At 58.6% G+C, this 18607-nt stretch overlaps 1 protein-coding gene across 1 annotated transcript in view; it reads right to left on the minus strand.

Moving 5' to 3' along the window:
- Cfap46 (cilia and flagella associated protein 46) overlaps positions 1 to 18607 on the minus strand; it is an 82898-nt gene that overhangs the window by 33974 nt on the left and 30317 nt on the right. Inside the window, exons 25-35 of the mRNA XM_077105370.1 lie at positions 16646 to 16733; positions 14315 to 14453; positions 13980 to 14163; positions 11582 to 11723; positions 10057 to 10289; positions 8596 to 9009; positions 7780 to 7923; positions 6091 to 6239; positions 5342 to 5440; positions 3945 to 4071; positions 3119 to 3265 (exon numbers count right to left, since the gene is read on the minus strand). Of these exons, the coding sequence (XP_076961485.1) occupies positions 3119 to 3265; positions 3945 to 4071; positions 5342 to 5440; positions 6091 to 6239; positions 7780 to 7923; positions 8596 to 9009; positions 10057 to 10289; positions 11582 to 11723; positions 13980 to 14163; positions 14315 to 14453; positions 16646 to 16733 (1866 nt within the window). The remainder of the gene's footprint in view (positions 1 to 3118; positions 3266 to 3944; positions 4072 to 5341; positions 5441 to 6090; positions 6240 to 7779; positions 7924 to 8595; positions 9010 to 10056; positions 10290 to 11581; positions 11724 to 13979; positions 14164 to 14314; positions 14454 to 16645; positions 16734 to 18607) is intronic.

Here is an 18607-nt window from a genome sequence, read left to right on the forward strand (position 1 = left end):
CCTGCCTGCCGCCTGGTAAATGCCAGAAAGGAGGGAGATTTATGGTAAGAACAGGAGGGAGAATCCAGTGGGGACAGCACCTGGACATCAGTGCCCCTTCAGCAGAGCAGGAAGGCTGCGTCCCCTGGTGCTGGGCAGCACTTTCTGAGAAGTGTGGAGTCCTGTGCAGCTTGGAGGAGACAGGAGCTGCACATACCTGTCCTCTGACACCCCCACCTGTCCTCTGACACCCCCACCTGTCCCCTGACACCTTCCACCTGTTGCCTGCCTGACACCTTCCACCTGTCCCCTGCCTGACACCCCCACCTGTCCCCTGACACCTTCCACCTGTCCCCTGCCTGATACCCCCCACCTGTCCCCTGACACCCTCCACCTGTCCCCTGCCTGATACCCCCCACCTGTCCCCTGACACCCTCCACCTGTCCCCTGACACCCCCACCTGTCCCCTGACACCTTCCACCTGTCCCCTGACACCCCCACCTGTCCCCTGACACCCCCACCTGTCCCCTGCCTGATACCCCCCACCTGTCCCCTGACACCCTCCACCTGTCCCCTGACACCCTCCACCTGTCCCCTGACACCTTCCACCTGTTGCCTGCCTGACACCTTCCACCTGTCCCCTGCCTGACACCCCCACCTGTCCCCTGACACCCTCCACCTGTCCCCTGACACCCTCCACCTGTCCCCTGACACCCCCACCTGTCCCCTGACACCCTCCACCTGTCCCCTGACACCCCCACCTGTTCCCTGCCTGACACCCCCCTGTCACCTGCCTGACACCCTCCACCTGTCCCCTGCCTGATACCCCCACCTGTCCCCTGCCTGATACCCCCCACCTGTCCCCTGACACCCTCCACCTGTCCCCTGACACCCTCCACCTGTCCCCTGACACCCCCACCTGTCCCCTGACACCTTCCACCTGTCCCCTGACACCCTCCACCTGTCCCCTGACACCCCCACCTGTCCCCTGCCTGATACCCCCCACCTGTCCCCTGACACCCTCCACCTGTCCCCTGACACCCTCCACCTGTCCCCTGACACCCCCACCTGTCCCCTGACACCTTCCACCTGTCCCCTGACACCCTCCACCTGTCCCCTGACACCCCCACCTGTCCCCTGCCTGACACCCCCACCTGTCCCCTGACACCTTCCACCTGTCCCCTGACACCCTCCACCTGTCCCCTGACACCCCCACCTGTCCCCTGACACCTTCCACCTGTCCCCTGACACCCTCCACCTGTCCCCTGACACCCCCACCTGTCCCCTGCCTGACACCCCCACCTGTCCCCTGACACCTTCCACCTGTCCCCTGACACCCTCCACCTGTCCCCTGACACCCCCACCTGTCCCCTGCCTGACACCCCCACCTGTCCCCTGACACCTTCCACCTGTCCCCTGACACCCTCCACCTGTCCCCTGACACCCCCACCTGTCCCCTGCCTGATACCCCCCACCTGTCCCCTGACACCCTCCACCTGTCCCCTGACACCCTCCACCTGTCCCCTGACACCCCCACCTGTCCCCTGACACCCCCACCTGTCCCCTGACACCCTCCACCTGTCCCCTGACACCCCCACCTGTCCCCTGACACCCTCCACCTGTCCCCTGACACCCCCACCTGTCCCCTGCCTGATACCCCCCACCTGTCCCCTGACACCCTCCACCTGTCCCCTGACACCCTCCACCTGTCCCCTGACACCCTCCACCTGTCCCCTGACACCCCCACCTGTCCCCTGCCTGATACCCCCCACCTGTCCCCTGACACCCTCCACCTGTCCCCTGACACCCTCCACCTGTCCCCTGACACCCCCACCTGTCCCCTGCCTGACACCCCACCTGTCCCCTGCCAGACACCCCTACTTGTTCCCTGCCTGATACCCCCCACCTGTCCCCTGACACCCTCCACCTGTCCCCTGACACCCTCCACCTGTCCCCTGACACCCCCACCTGTCCCCTGACACCCCCACCTGTCCCCTGCCTGACACCCCCACCTGTCCCCTGCCAGACACCCCTACTTGTTCCCTGCCTGACACCCCCCCACACCTGTCCCCTGCCAGAAACCCCCTCACCTGTCCCCTGCCTGACACCCACACATACCTGTCCCCTTCCTCACTCCCCCACACATCTGTCCTGCCTGACACCCCCACAACCTTTACCGTGCCTGACATCCCCACAAGCTGTTCCCTCCTGGCACCCCATACACCTGCCCCTCCTGACACCCCACACACCTGTCCTAACTATCTGAGATGGAACCCGAGCCTGACAAGGCTTTCTTGGTGTCATTACATCTAAGTACTCTCTTCTGGAATTCTTCAAAACAAGGGACAGGCGGTCTGCGTCTGGGGCTTCATCCCAGCTACAGTCAGGTGGAAGGTGGGCACACTCATCTGAAGGGGAGTACCAGTGGTTCCCCAGCCTGACTTGGACAGGGCAGCTGTCTGTGGGAGCAGCACCAGGAGCTCAGAAGAGACCCATTGCATCCAGAGCAGGAGGCTGCCAGGGTTGAGCCCCAAGGGCCACTTCTGGCTGCTTGGAGCAAAGCAGGATTTCTCCACACACAGGAGAGAGGAGCAGGGGTTCCTGAGCCTGGGGAGATGAGCTGTGCAGCCTGTTCAAGGGGCCCCCTAGGGACTCCAGCCAGGCCACAGAAGCTGGGCAGCCCAGACCCTGTGAGGGCACAAATAAGCAAGGCAAGACTGGACCACAACCGTCAGGGCCAAGCGGCCCTCAGTGAAGTCAGCCTTCTGCAACAAAGAGGCTCTCTGGCAGGAGATACCATCCAGGGCTCCCCATGCACAGCCTGAGAAGTGAAGAAGAGTCATGTAGCCACAGAAGCCCAGGGAAGAGTAAGAGGGCAGCAGAACAAACAGGAGAGACCAGAAACAGGGACTTTCACACGCTGCCATCAGTGCACTAAAGAAAGCAGCAGGAAGACAGGCAAGGGCAGCAGAAAAGAGCCTTCCCTGGAGAAGGGTCCCGTGAGGCGTGGTGTGGGTCTTCCTCCACAGAAAGACACAGACCAGCCTCAGAGGGGACAGGCCTATGTCCCAGACAGAAGCATCTCACCTGTGCAGGTGGAGGGAGCTGCCTCAGAGGGCCACGGCTGGGGGCTCCTTACCTGGAAAGCCAGGTAAGCCTCTGACAGGAGCAGCCGTGCAGGCTGGTACAGGTTCATCTCCAGCAGAGCCTCGGCCTTGAGCAGCCACAGCTGGGGATAGGACGCTCCATCCAGACCCCTCCCGGTCTCTCCATTTATCTTCAGAACCTGTAAGACACCACAGTACTGAACCCCACTGACGCACCGGCCCTTGGGGCGCTCGCGGTCCCCCTGTGCTCAGAGCTCAGGTCTCTGGGCGCTGCCTGTTTCTCTGCCAAGTGCTGCCACCTGGACCTCTGTCTCTTCTTTCTCCCTCAAGCCCACCCAAATCCACCGCTGGCTGGGAGGCTCTGCACCCCAGGGCCCAGGCACCTTCCTCAAGCGCTGACCCTGGTTCTGAGGAGTGCCCCAGCCTGGCATTCCTCGGAACCAGGGCTCTTGACGCAAGAGCTGCTGTTTGGGAAAGTGACTTTCCCTCCTGGGCAAAGCTATGGGATGAGCCGGACGGTCTGTGGGGAGCCGGTAGTCAGACAGCCATCCTTGAGGGGCCAGCTGGCTGCAGGGGCTTCCCAAGGATGTGCTCTGCCCCAGGGGAGTCCCTTCTCCCCGTCTGCTCTCATTTGCTGCCCGGACCCCTGGCAGACTTGCTCCATGGTGGCCTGGGTGCGCATGAACCTTGTCTTCCCCAGGACCTGCAGGGTTGCAGGGAGGATCACATTCCATTAGGTCTCTGGGTTTCCACAGGTGTTCACGCAGTAAGCACTTAACTAAATTCTGGCTCTCTGGTGCCCCCCATAGGCAGGCCAGCGGCCAGGTCACCAGCACACTGGGCTTCGCACTGGGCTACCTTGTCTTGGGCTATGAGTGGCTTCTCCTCTTGTGGGTGGCTTGGAGCCTCAGGCTCCATCAGCACTGGCAGGCTTTGAACAGGCTCCTTGTTCTTCTCCTTTCTCAATGCGATCTCCTTCCTGCAGCTGGTGGGAGATGAACACTAGCAGGTGAAGTGCGGTGACCATTTTCACGGCAACCGCCACGTTCTTCAGTACCCAAGAGATGGTCGCAATGGCCACAAGAAGCTCTAGTCCACACTTTTAAAGAGACTAAAAATGTCCCTGGGATTTGGCCACAGTCTGGCTCCCAAACTCGGGTCTTGGGCCTGTTTTCTCCACAAAACAACTAGACCCTCCTCATGTAGAGGTCTAGTAGCAGGCCCCAGGCTCTACACACCCAAAGCAGATCTCCCGCCACCCCAGGCAGAAAGACTACGCTCCCCGGGGCTCAGCACCCACAGGGAGCACCTGGGCGGCCTCCTGCTACTCACTCCCAGCCCCCGGCATGGCATGTCCAGAGCTGTCCTTTAGAAAATGGACTAGCCTTCAAGAGCTCAGCCCAGGCCTGCCCAGCCTCTCAGCCCACACAGGTCCCTTCCTTCAGGACCTTTGACACTTCCCAGTCGTCCAGGAGTCTCCTGACCACCTGCGCCTAGAGTGGGTCCCCCACCTCTGGCATCACTGAGCAGAGCACACCTCACCCTCTTCCATAGCCCCCGCTTTGTCCTGCATGAAATCCTACACAGCAGGTGCTGGCCAGTGAGCCCACGGCAGAGGGAGGGGCTGCCGCACCTAGGGCTTCTGCAGCTGAGACCTCAAAGTCAGCAGGGCACTGTGAGATGCTGAGCCAGGACCAGCCCTGGGATACCCCCACATTTCTGGAGGCTTGGCAGCTCGCAGAGGCCAGTGAGGCCCAGACAAACAGATCATGTAGCTCGAGAATGCAAAAGTGATGTTGGACATGGACACTTGTCACCATGGGCTGCAGAGTGAAAGGTGCGGACAGCATGATTCCCTCAAGGAAAATCGTGTGAGTTTTATATCACGGGGAAAGTGTGTTTTATGCTGATGAGGTACATCACCAGAACCATGTATCACTGCAGGAAAAGAGCAACTCCCAAGGGATGTCTGGATCCTGGTGGGTCCAGCTGTGGGACAGCTGACCTCTGCAGACCTCTAGAACCTGGAGTGACAGGGCTGGCACCCATGCTGGTGCTTTTCCAGGCCCTCCTGAGCGTCCACCTGACTTCTGCGTGCACACCCCCGGCTGTCCCGGTAGGTGCTGCCCACCAGGACTTCCAGGCCATGTGGCTGCCTGAAGTCCCCTGCCTGGCCCGTCTCTGTAGGGGAGCTCTGGCCCTGGCTGCACAAGCCCCCAGGAGTGAGTGCCCCACTGCATGGGAATAGCACGCACCTTGCCTGCTCCATGTCACTGATGTACGTCTGCCCGACCGCCGCCTCGTGGTGGGCAGCCGCTGCGGTCAACCTCAGGTCCCAGCACACTCGGGCAAGCCTGGGGGCAGACGGATGGGAGAAGAGACAGTGACACAGGCTGCAGTCAGTGGGGGCAGGCAGCCCTTGGGCTAAGTGAACTTTGTGATCTGGTGGATGGAGAAGATGCAGATGCTTTGATAATGTTTTCAATAATTTTTAAAGCTAAGCAAAATTACCAGGGGAAAAACTGTCAAAGCTCAGTCACTTGCTCACACATTATCTTCCCTGTGTCATTTCCCACCACTGTCACCTTCTGAAGGAAGGCCAGGCACAGAGGTGCGACAGAAAGCTGTCTCTTTAAAACGCTCTCCAGTGGATGTGACTGCAGCCTTTGGGAGAGTGGAGAGAGCGTCCAGCACAGCTGTGTGCTTGGCCTCCACCGCGTCGCCATGTCTGTCCCGTCCTCCCCCTCCTGCTCCTCCAGGGCACAGTGCCCCCCACCCCTAGTGTGCGCCTCCTTAGCATCACGTGGAAATCTCTTACCACCGTTTTTACGTCAAGTGTCTTGACATGCCTAGATTACAAACCTCGGGATTCACTGTTTACACAAATACCCAGCCTTAGGACTGAAATCAAAAAGTTGTTTCTGCATTGCATGGGGCACATGTTCAGCCCGGCCACTTCAGTGTTGCCAGCTTCCCTGGAGGCACAGGAGGCAGATGCACCCACCGAAGGTGGTAGAGGTCTGCCAGGCTCTTGCTTTCCACCACTGCATCTGCGATGAGGACGCCCAGCTGCAGGACCGGGATGGTGAGCTCATGCAGAGACATCTTCTGCAGGGCCTTGACCAGGAGATCCAGGTAGTAGAGAGTGTACGTCTGCAGAGACACAGTGAGCCCGGTCCCAGGCGGGGAGCAGTGGCAGCCTCCCTCCTGGGGCCGAGCAGGGGCCTGGCACGCAGGGTCAGCAGGGCCTCCCTTCTCCTTCTGTCCTGTGCAATGACCAGTAAGCATCAGCACCCGAGAGCGGCTGGAGACCTCACAGGGGCACACCCACTCCTGTGTTCAGTCATGAAATCCACGCTTTGCTCCCCTTCCTCCCACTGGACTCTACTGGTCCATCAAAACCAGGATTTCTTCACGAACACACACGACCACTTTAAAATCAGACCTAGGAAGTGGACAACTGTGTTCTGTGGGTGGGAACTAAGCACTGAGTGACTATGCTTAAAATCCGCGTATGGGAGCTGGTGGAGCGCAGAAAGCAGCAGGCGCTGAGGTCGGAAGAAGGTGCCCGGGGAAGTGGCCAGACTCACTGGTGGCTGAGGGCTGGAGGCTCCCACCTGTCAGCCCTGCTGCTTGCACAGGCCCGGGCCGGGGGCACTGCAGGTCTGGACACACAGCTGGTGTGCTGTGGAGGTGGGAGATACCTGAGGCCTCTGTGAGTTCCTTAAGGGGATACCTGCAGCTCCTCACTTGTTCTCCTTTCCACGAACAGACCCCACTAGGGTGGGAGGCCAGCCCCAGGCAGAGCAGCCTGCTGCTCACGGATGGCCAACGGCTTCCTCCCAGGACCCATCCAGTCTTTTCCCACCCCCTGGGGACACAGAGCTCACCACCAGGGTGGCACAGGTGAAAGGAGGGCACGCAAATGGCCAGCGCCTGAGGAAGGCCAGCTTGCTGCTCCCAGAGCACCTGCTTACCCACAGTGCAGAGGCTACCACTACCACGTGGATTGTATCAGGAGTGAGGACCTGGCCACAGAGCTCCGGCTGTGGTGGGTGGGGCTGGAGGAAGGCACAGGCCTCCCCACTGCTGAGGACTCCCACGGGCCATGGAGACCCGCTGAAGGCCTTTCAGACACGGGCTCCAAGGCACCAGTGTTCCCAGGTGTGCCGCCGTGGACTGGAACCTGTACAGTGTCCACCAGCAGGAGAGAGGGCCAGCAGACCATGTCTGCTCACTGTGACCAGCAGTACAGATGGACCCAGAAAGAAGCCAGTCCAAAGGTGATGAGTCCATGACTCAGTTCCTATGAAGCCCCAAGCTGGGCAGACAGAGTGGGCTGGACTGCAGCCCAGAGACAAGGTCCTCCTCCAGGACTGGGAGACCACATGGCCAAGATGGGCTGTGAGTGTGACCAGGAGGAGGGTGTGCCCAGGACACAATCCTGGAGTCCCTAAAGAGGGACGTGACAGGGAGAGGGGCTGGGTGGCCGCGGGTGGAGCTGGGGGAGGAGGCAGGCAGGAACTTCCCCTACAGATAGGCCTCTCTGCGTTGAGGCAGCTGGTTCGTGTCTGGTGTCTGGGCACCTGTCCCCGGGTGGGGTGTGGGAGGAGGGCATCCTGTGGATGAGTGCTGTCTGGCCAGCAGGTGGACTGCCCTGGGCGAAGTGCTCGCTGCCCTCACACCTGCCTACCGGCTTTTGGACTGTGGTGGAGTTCACGGTGAAGTCGCTTTTGTCCTGCCTGAACACTGTCAGTAGCTCCTCCGGGCAGGAGTGGAAAGCCCACTCTTCTCCACTGGCTGGCAAGTCCTCCAGCTGCTTGGTGGGAGCCGAGGCCTGAGACTGGAAAGGAGAGAATGCGGATTTGCTTTAAAGAATGAAGTTCAAAACAGACGCCTCTATGGTCCTGCCAGGACGAGGGCAGACGGTGACCCTCTGCACAGCCCTGGGGGGCATACACCTGCCATCCCTGGTGCCCAGGGCACACGGCGCCCTGCCTGCCCTCCGCCTCTGCAGCTTCTCGGCTGGAGCCACATCTGACTTTCTGTGCACAAAGCAGCTTTCTGACCTCACTGCCCAGGGACACTTGTGGCCCGCACGGCACAGGTTCTGCCTGGGCCGCCCAGGCTCTGCAGCCCACGGGGCTGGGCATGAGCTCACACATTTTGGGCTGGAGCCTACTGAACTTCCGGCCACATGCCACGTGTCTCAGATCTGCTTTGTCACAGGGAGAAGCCAATATTTTAGGGTGAAATGTCCCATGTGCACTAGCGGCTTCCTAGGGGAAGCCCTGCTCTTCTCACTGGCCCCCACCTCCCTGGCCTCTGGGCTGCTGTTTATCGGGCTCATCAGGGAACAGGGTGACTGTCACCCTGGGCGAAGCATGTCACTGTCTCCATTGTCCAACACAGAGTAGGTTGCAGACCCCACTGGGAGTACCGGGGAGGCTGGGAGGCTGTGGGGCCTTGCCTCTGTCTCTGGGGAGGCCATGTCTGAGAGAGAAGGCACCCTCACCTGCTTCCCGTCCTTGATCTTCTCCTTCTCCTCCTTCCCCTTCTCCTTCTCCTTGACCTTCTCCTTCTCCTTCTCCTCCTTCCCCTTCTCCTTCTCCTTGACCTTCTCCTTCTCCTCCTTCCCCTTCTCCTTCTCCTCCTCCTTCCCCTTCTTCTCCTCCTTCCCCTTCTCCTTCTCCTTGACCTTCTCCTTCTCCTTCTCCTTCTCCTTCTCCTCCTTCTCCTTCCCCTTCTCCTTCTCCTCCTTCCCCTTCTTCTCCTCCTTGACCTTCTCCTTCTCCTTCTCCTCCTTCTCCTTCCCCTTCTCTTTTCCTTTCTCCTTCTCTTTTTTAGACAATGACATATACGAACTGGCTGCTACTAGAATTCTATTTTCTGGAAATGATTTTCCGGCTGTCAACAAAGAAACCTGTGGAAAGACAAGATCCAGGTTGGCAGTATTAGAAGCAGGGCTGTGCCCACCCCCCTGCACCAGGTGGAGGGGCCCTGGCTCTGAGGGTGCTGCTCTGCTAGGGTCAGGCTGGGGAGCCGCCGCAGAGCTGAGCCTCCGGGAGGGCTGGGCCCCCAACGGCTATGGGATCCAGGCCTGTGAGCACACAGGTGTCCCCCAGGGGTACTTCCCCACTCTAGGTGCAGCTGGACTTCCTCACACTGAGGCTTCCTGTGGACAGACCTTGCCATCCCCAGCATCTCCCTCCTGTGGCCAGGCCTGGGCAAGGGCAATGGTGGCTTCCCCCAGGACACTCAATGGATAGGGGCTGCTGGGACAGAGGCACATATTCCAGATAGGACTTGGGTGGCCAGCAAGGAAGGCACAGCTGGCCCTTGAGGGGCCTTTCCCCTCCACAGGTCCTTAGTGCAGACGTGTGGTGATGGTGGCATCACTGGAGGCTGGGGGTTGGTAGACTCCAAAGTCCTTCCTGCAGCTGAGGGTCCCCTTGTTCCTCCACCCTGCTGGGGGCTCTAGGGTCACTTGTTCTCAGGAAACCGGCCTGTCCTGGTGGACACTGCCCACAGGGCCTGGGACAGTCACACATGGGCAGTCCCCAAGGGCTGGAGAACAGCCAGAGCTGCCTCTGGTCCCCACAGGGAGCCGTGGAGGAGAAAGGCAGAGGTGGCCCTTCATGGCTGGGGGTGGGGTCAGAAGAAGGTTCCAGAAGACACAGCTATTGACAGGAAGACTAGGCTGCTCTGTGGGTGGCCTCAGCTGGGACACTGTGGGTACAGGCTGGGCAAATGGGGCTGGGGTGGGTTTGGGGAGTAGCAGGGGCTGGTTCAGAGGGGCCCAGGGAGCACAGCAGGCCAGAACAGTGCCAGCAAGGTGTCTCTCAGGGGAAGGACATGGGTCACCAGAGCGGGGTCTGCCCTGTCCAGGACCTTTGGAGAGTCCCAGGAAGACTCCCAAGGAAGCAGCAAGCATGGCCTGCACTGTGGCCCAGAAACGCACGCCAAGCACCTGCCAGATGTGCCTGAGGAAGGTGTAGGCCGCGAGGCAGTCGTCCTGGTAGTGGGTGGAGCTGGGGGTCTCTATCAGCGCCCGCAGGATGTGCACGCGGGCCAGCGCTTCCAGCTGCTTCACATTCCATGGCTGCTCCCAGGAGACCGGCTCCTCCTGGGTCGCAGCGTCTTCTGCCGGGGTCTGAATGGAGGCGCACTCCCCTGCAAACAAGGTGTCTGGGCTGAGTGCACCTCCAGACGTGGGGTGCTGTGGGCCAGGGGCCGCCCCCTCCTGCCTCCTACTCGCTGGCTCCTGCCCAGCAACCTGCCCTCCGCCAGGCCCTCAGGTGGCGCCCCCCTGTGGAGGCTCGTCAGAGCCGACTGCTCCCCAGTGTCCTGACCCTCTCAGGGGCCGGGAGACGCAGGAGACTCCTGACTCCCGTGCCTGGCTGGTGTCCTGCAGCCCTGGGGTCTGCTGTCAGACCAGCCGAGGCAGGGCCATATGCCAGCTGCAGAGGTTTCCCTGGCTGGTGGGTGGGGGTCTGGGGCCCTGGCTGGTGCAAGTCGCAGGCAGCAGAAGGTGTCTAAAACCTGGCCTGAGCCAGCCAACCCCATGCCTGCTGCCTGGGACACAGCCTGGGGCCGAGCTGCCCTGGACCTGGGGCTGCTCTTGCTGAAAGACACTCCCTCTGTCGAGGCCGACGTCTGCCACCCTTCACCTCTCCCTGTAGCAGCGCTGTGCGTCTCAGCTCACTGGGGAAGTACCCCTGGGCTGGACTCAGGGCTCCTTCAGGTAGCCACAGTTGCGGCTTTCCTTGCGGTCCTGACCACTTCCCTCATGGCCTGGGGTCTCTGAGAAGAACTGTCCATTCCGACAGCAGGCTCAGGCCTGTGGCCACTAGGCCAGTGGCCCTGACCAGGCCAGCACCAGGGAGACTGTGGGCTGCACCTGTGTCCCTGCACATGTGTCTAGGGGCTCAGCTCTCCTGCTTAGGTTGGGTCACGGCAGGCCTGCAAGGTGACCTGGGACTCCTCATAGGGAACTGTTCCCTAGTGTCCTTGGGTTGGTGTCGGACAGTGGGGTTTATAAGCAAGACTCCCCGTGTCTCCCAGCAAATCTTCCCTCACCCAAAGCGCCCCCCCCCGGCCCCCACACGCATCACAGACAGGGCCCTGGGAGTTAGAAGCCTGTGGGGAGGAAACCAGAGGCCCGGCATGAGCTGACGGGATGGTGGGCAGAGGAGGTGCCCTCCACCTCTGCCTGTCTGTGATCCCAGAGAGACAAGGCCACCTGCCCCTCTCCTGAGCATGGTCACAGGTGGTCAGGCCCCCCTGCCCCCACAGACCATTCCTAGCTGACCTTCACTGGGCACCGTCTTGGTGTTTCCCATGAAGGCAAGTTCCCCCAGTGAGGCCTGGGCACGGCTGCACCAGGACCTGGCACCCTGAGGGGAGAGCAGGGAGGCCAGGGCAGGGAGGACGGACGGACGTGGCGCCCTCACCTTCCAGCCCAGGCTTCCACTCAGGCTCCAGCTCGGGGTCACCTCTGGTGGGTTTCATGACCATCAGGATCTCCACTGCCCAGTTGAGGTGGAGGACCACGTCCTCGAGAGGAAACTGATGGAAGCAGAGCCACTGGCTGAACTCCAGGATGTAGTCCACCTTCTGCCACTCACTCTCCGGCTTCTTGGGGATGAGACAGAACAGCAGGCTAAAGGTGCAACACTGCTGGTCCAGCATGTGGGAAGCTGGCTCGGAAGAACCAGCCGACGGCCTGGAACCGTCACTGTGAGGACCACCTGACACTCATTCTGCTGTGGTCACCACAGAGACCTCCTCCACCGAGACTTGTTTTGTGGCTCCAGAATGGACAGTACGTGGCAGGAGAACGTGCACAGACTAAGGCCTGGCACAACCTGGGCCCATGACCTCTGCTCGATGGCAGCTGTGTGGCCTGGCCCCACCGGGCTCAGCAGCACCCAGCCCTGAGCTCCATCTGGCGGCAGCGATCTTGCCTACACACAGCTGCTCCCCCGGGCTGCTTGCCCTCTGCCGTGGCCCAGCCAACAGCATCGCTCACATCTGCAGCTGTGCTGCCTGTGATCTGCATTCTCTGAGCACCTACCGGTGCCCATGTATTCATTCCACAAGGCCTGTGGGAGGGCAATGCCAGCCAGGCACCCAGGAGTCACCCTCACCAGTGTGGAGCGTGGACACACGGGCGCCTGGCTGGGGGGCCATCCACTGGGGTGCACAGGACAGGCGTCATCAAGAGGGCATGAGTGAAGGCCAGGGAGCGTGTCCAAGAGAGCACTCCAAGCAGGGGTGGGAGGCCTGTGCCAAGCTAAGAAAAGGCTGATTGGGCAGTAGGTGGCAGGCCTGGGCTAGGCCACAGCAAGTGACAGGAGAGCACAGAGGGCAGCTGAGAAAAAATTGGAGTGGACCAGATAGAAGGACTAGGTAGGAACAATTGCTCACATGGGGTGACAATGAATTCCATGGCCAGGGTGGAAAGTGACAGTGCATCCTGGGTGCGTGTGATGGTAGAGTAACACCAGAGACCAGGGGCAGGTGTGTGTGGTCCTGCAGGTGTGGGGTGGGGGAGGGTCAGATGCCAGGGGCAGGTGTGTGTGGTCCTGCAGGTGGAGGATGGGGAGGGTCAGATGCCAGGGGCAGGTGTGTGTGGTCCTGCAGGTGTGGGGTGGGGGAGGGTGCAGATGCCAGGGGCAGGTGTGTGTGGTCCTGCAGGTGTGGGGTGGGGGAGGGTCAGATGCCAGGGGCAGGTGTGTGTGGTCCTGCAGGTGGAGGATGGGGAGGGTGCAGATGCCAGGGGCAGGTGTGTGTGGTCCTGCAGGTGGAGGATGGGGAGGGTGCAGATGCCAGGGGCAGGTGTGTGTGGTCCTGCAGGTGTGGGGTGGGGGAGGGTCAGATGCCAGGGGCAGGTCTGTGTGGTCCTGCAGGTGTGGGGTGGGGGAGGGTGCAGATGCCAGGGGCAGGTGTGTGTGGTCCTGCAGGTGGAGGAAAGGTGTAGGGTGGAGCAAGACACTTCCCAGAGTTCTGCTGCAGGGGGTCTACAGCGGCTTGGCTCAGGGCTCCCTTCAGCAGCCTTTGCCCTAGCAGCCTCCCTTCCTGGGGGCAGCTTCTACCTCTCTCTACCAAATGACGTCCAGCAGGAGAAAATACTGAGATGAGCTCCCGTGGTGTTCAGAGCAAGGCCAGGGCCTCCCTGCACCCCTTGTAGCAGATCCCTGGCCTCTGCATCAGCACTCTGGGCCCTGTGATGGGCCTTGCCTAGCAAGCATAAGAATTGTATTTGGACCTGGGCATCTTCCTGACCAGTCCACCACCCGCTTGCTGAGGGATGCCCTGGACCCAGCAGTAATCCGAAGGCCTCTTGGTGGGATGTGCCTCAGGCCTAGAAACAGCCATAGTACAGAAAATCCCTTTCAGATGCTTGCTAATGGTCCAGGCCTTTCATCTCACACCCGGACACCTCCAGCCCCCATGGCCAGATTTCAGGTGTGTCCCTCTTGGGCCTCCCTTGGGAACCACGCGCATTGAGTCAGTGGCCAGCACCCACCCTCCCCTGGTGAGTGTGTGTGGGTCCTGCAGGGACAGGTCTGTGTGGTCTTGCAGGTGTAGGGTGGGGGAGGGTCAGATGCCAGTGGGGGAGAGTGGCCCACTGGATGCAGGAGGCCTCTGGGGTTGGGTGGGAAGGGGGCGGGTCCTGGAGGTGCTGTGGCCGTAGGGGCTCCAGGGTCGTGAGGCATCTCCCCTCGGGGCCTCACCAGTCCTCCCACCCTGGAAAGGGCGGCTGGAGGGCCAGCCGGCCTCTCGGCAGAAGGAGGCCTCCCGTGGCGGCTCCCTCCAAAGACCTGGCCAGCGAATCCCAGTTGTGGGGCTCCTCCTCGTGTGCCCAGGTGGGGCCTGGGTGGGACTGACCTGCAGTGCCTTGATTGCATTCTCGTAGCAGGTCAGCTGCCCACACACGGTCTTTGAGTTCAGGGCCAGACGGTGCCACATGTGGGCCAAGTAGTCCTCGCTTTCGTCCTTGAACTTCTGAATTTCCATAGTGAAATTCTGGCCAAGTTTGGCTTTCACGATGACCATGTGTTTGAAAATCAAGCTAAAGAAGGAAGAGGGAAGTTCATGGGGAAACGCCACACATGCATGGACACCCAGAGCTCAGTCTGTCTCTGCTCCTGACCCAGGCAGGAGGCCAGAGGGGACCTGAGGCCTTGGGAGGGCGTCCTGGGCAGCAGGGGCCAGGCACTCACAGGCGGTGGGCGGTGCGCGGCAGCACGTGCGCAGCCTCATCCAGCACCTTAAGGCCACCCTCCCAGTCATCCTGGTCAGCGTGGCTGTGGAAGAGCAGGCCATAGAGGGCAGCACGCAGTGTGAGGTCATCCTCGGCCCCTGTGGCAGGGAAGAGCAGAGGCCTCAGAGGGGCCAGGTTACCTGGCTCCTTGCTAACCCTCGCCCACTGGCCTCTGACCTCCTGGGACCCTCCCACCGCTTCACAGTCCCCTGACTGGGAGCCTTACTACACAGGTGCTGGAAGGCCAGCACTTGCCCTGCAGCGCAGATGGGAGGAGTGCTACCTGCTGCTGACCCAGGTACCCTCCATGCAATAGAACCAGGATTTTGTGTCCCTATCTGGTCTCTGCTGCTTTCTCCTGTGGGTCTGGGGGATCTTGCTCTAACAGAAGCGGCCTGGAGTGTGCGTGCATTAAAGGTCAGCATGTGGGACTCAGGGTCACCCTAAGACCTGAGGGACTCAGGTCACGCAGCATGTTTCCAGGATGTGGGTATCTTAGGCGTCGCAAGTATGGGCCAGGTTGGACCTGCACACAGCCTTGTCCACCCCTGAGGTCATGGCTGGCTTGGTGCTTGTGCCCTGCATTTGTGACCCACCTGCAGTCCCCGCTCACTCATAGAAGTGGCTCAGTAAGACTGTGTGAGCTGGACCACTCTGGCTTAATGTGCTGCCCACCCTCTGCAGGCTCAGGGCCCAGCAGGCCCACCTTCCAGCCTGGAAGCTCAGTGGCTGGGTGAGGAGCCTGTCACTTCCAGGGTCCTCCTTGATGTCCAGCCCCTCCTCCTCCAACTGGCTTAGTTGCAGTGGCTTCTGGAGCAGCCTGCACCCCCTGCTGGCCATTTCCTCTGTGAGCTGTCACCTGGGTGGCTTTGGGCCACACCAGGCCAGACCCAGGTCCGCTCTGGCACTGGAGCTTCTCAGACGGTGCAGTCCTGCACGCCTGGTCCCTCTCCAGAGAGGCCAGCACTTTTCTTGTCATTTGGAAACAATATCACAATAAGGGAAGCAGAAACTCCTTCCTTCCAGTGCCTGATCCAGCACTACCTGGGACAGGCCCTCCTGAGCCATGCCCAGGGCCGAGACTGCAGGTGGTCCCAGCCAAAGTGGGGAGCAAGGAGCTTCCTTCTCTTTCTGAGGCGGTTCTCTTATTTTTCCAGAGCAGGAGTGCTGGGGCAAGAACCCAACATGCTTGCGGCTGAGAGAGGGCCCTGCAGCCGTGCCCAGAGTGGTGTCCATGGTCTGCTGGCCCTCTCCTGACCCAAGTGTGGCTGCAGGAGGTGGTCCACTTCTGAACCTGGGAACCACTGTTTGAATTTGTCACCTAAAGCATGGCCAGCTGAACAAGTGGAGGTGCAGGGTGGAGGTCCTGCCACCAACCTACCTGGAGGCTGCACTCCAGTAGCGTCTCAGCATGGAAGAGGGCTGAGTGGGCGGAGCTGGCCATGGGGTCTTGGGCCACACCACCCCTACTATTGCAAGCATTTGTGCGCCACAGAACCTGACAGTTCTGCTGCCAAGTGGATGCAAAGTATGTCCCACACTTTCCTTTTTAATTTTCTGCATCTGTGGGAAAGTGTGCCCTGGCCACAGGTTGCCTGTGATTCCCAGTTCTGCTGAGACTTCCTTCTGCATAGCTCTTTCATCTGCCCTTGGTTTCCGCGGGAGGAGGTCCCCCCAGGCCTGGCTGCTTCCTGCTCCGGGGCTCTCTGCGTCTCCCTCATGCAGCACTCGAAGAGAGCCTGCTGCAGGGCCTCAGTGCTCAGCTCACATCTGATTCTCCACAGACACATTTCTAAAATTTTTAAGTCAATTTTCTCTCTAAGTGGACTCCACAGTGCTCAAGGCTGGGACCACCTTCCTTATCTAGGGTTGGGAGACCCACCCAGCACAGGCCAAGCTTCTTGACAAGAGAGGGAGGACCATTTTTAGGAGATGACCAATTGCTCTGTAAACTGGACCTGGAATCCTAGAGTGCTGTTCTAAGGATCTAAGGTCAGGCGTTTCTTTTCCTTCTTTGGGAGTCTATCTCCACACGATTTAATAGCAAGTGTGGTTTATCTGTCAGAGTGACCTGGAGGCCAGTGCTGGCCCTGGACTTGCAGGGAGTGGCCCTGGAGAAGGCTGGAGCACAGCCCGAGGCCTCTGTAGGGTCACTGCGAAGACACGCCTGCAGTCACGGAGGCCAGGCAGCCTCCTGCACGGGGCATGGGCTCTGAAGGCACAGAACACTGGAACCGTCCAAATCCTTTCCTCCCCTTGCCCAGAGCATGGGAGTCCCGCACCCACCAACCTGGGAGAAAGTGGCCCTCGGCTGTCATCCTGCTGCTCTGGAAGTCCGCCGTGGGCCACTGATGCAGCAGCAGCGTGTTTCCTTTCTCCTGCAGGAGAGACCAACGGTGTACACTCTGGAGGACTGTGGTGTGTGCTTTGGGAGAGGCCCACTCTCTCCAGGCCTGTTCCACACAGTCCTGAGCTCCAGGCAGAGCAATCAGGCAAGAGAAGCAGGTGAAAGGAACGCAAACAGGAAACAGAAGAGTTAGATTCTCTCTGTTTGCTGATGACATGCTCCTATATCTAGAAGACCCAAAAATATCCACCAGAAGATGGAAGTTGACAGAAGAATTCAGCCACATCACAGGACACAAGATCAACACTCATGAATCCACAGCCTTCTATGCTCCAATGATGAATCTGCTAAAAAAGAAATTAGGAAAACTATTCCATTTACAAAAACCTCCAAAAAAAATTGAGAATAAATCTAACCCAAAAGGTGGAAAATATCTACAATGAAAACATTAGAACATTGAAGAAAGAGATTGAGGAAGACTTAGAAGATAGAAACACCTCCCATGCTCTTGCATAGGCAGAATTAACACTGCTAAAGTGTTCATACTAAAAAAAGTCACCTACAGATTGAATGCAATCTCCATCAAAATACCAATGATATTCTCCTCAGAACTGGAAAAAAACAGTCCTAAAATTCACTTGGAAGACTAAGAGACCCAGAACAGCCAAAGCAGTCCCAGACAAGAAGCGCAGTGTCGGAGGGTTCACGGCACTTGATGTCGTAACCAGACAGACTCAGAGACCAGCGCAGCTGAAGATGCAGACTCTCAGCCGTCTGATGCTCGACAGAGGGGCCAAAATAAGTGTTGGAGTAAAGATGGCCATTTTAACAAATGGTGGCTGGAAAGCTGGATATTAATATGTAGAAGAATGAAATTAGATCCCTAGCTCTTACTCTGCACGAAAATCAACTCAAAATGGATCAGAGATGCAGGAATTAGACCAGAAGCTGTGCTACTGCTAGAGGTAAACAGACCAGTGATCCAACACGTTGCCGTAGACAATGACTGCCTCAACGGGACCCTAAAGCCCAAGAAATAAAACCCAGAATCAATAAATGGGATGACATCAAATTAAAAGCTTCTGCACAGAAAAAGAAATGACTCAGAGCCTGAGGAGAGCCGACAGAACAGGATGAAATCTTTTTCTAATGGGGGATCAACATCCAGAATATGTAAAGAACCCCCAAAACTTCACATCAAAAAACTGAATAACCCAATCAATAAATGGGCAAAAGAACTAAACAGACACTTCTCAAAGGAAGAAATACAAATGGTCAACAAATACATGAAAAAAATGTTCAACATCTCTAGCAACCAGGGAACTTCAGATAAAAAGTATTGAGATTTCATCTCACTCCAGTCAGAATGGCAATCATCTAGAATACAAACGATGATCAATGCTGGTGAGGGTGATGCGTTCTGTTGTCATATATAACAAATTAAAATCAAGAACAATAAAAAAATGCTGAAAGAGGGTAACGCGTCAACCCAGATTCTACATATAAAGAAAATGCCCTTAAGATCCAAGATAAAATAAAGGTATTTTCAGATGAAAGATTGAAAGTATTAATCACCAGCAATAAATGCTAAAGGAAGTTCCTCAGCCTGAAGGCAAATCATACTAGGTGATAGTGGTATCAACAAAAAACAATGCAAAAAATGGTCAATGCAAAAAAGAATGATTTTGGTATTTTCCTCTTAATTTTTGACATGAATCATATAACTCTAAAAATCAGAGCAGTGTCTGTGTGACATAATAAATCGCAAATGCGATATTTAAAAAATGCTGGTGAGGATGAGGGGAAGGATACACTTGTACGTATCTGGGAAGACTGCAAACCAGGGCGGCCACTCTGGCAAGCAGGAGGGAAACTCCTCAAAAGGCTGGGAATGACACCACCAGT

This window comes from Callospermophilus lateralis, chromosome 15, assembly GCF_048772815.1.
Source record: "Callospermophilus lateralis isolate mCalLat2 chromosome 15, mCalLat2.hap1, whole genome shotgun sequence".
In the NCBI taxonomy this organism is placed as follows: Eukaryota; Metazoa; Chordata; class Mammalia; order Rodentia; family Sciuridae; genus Callospermophilus; species Callospermophilus lateralis.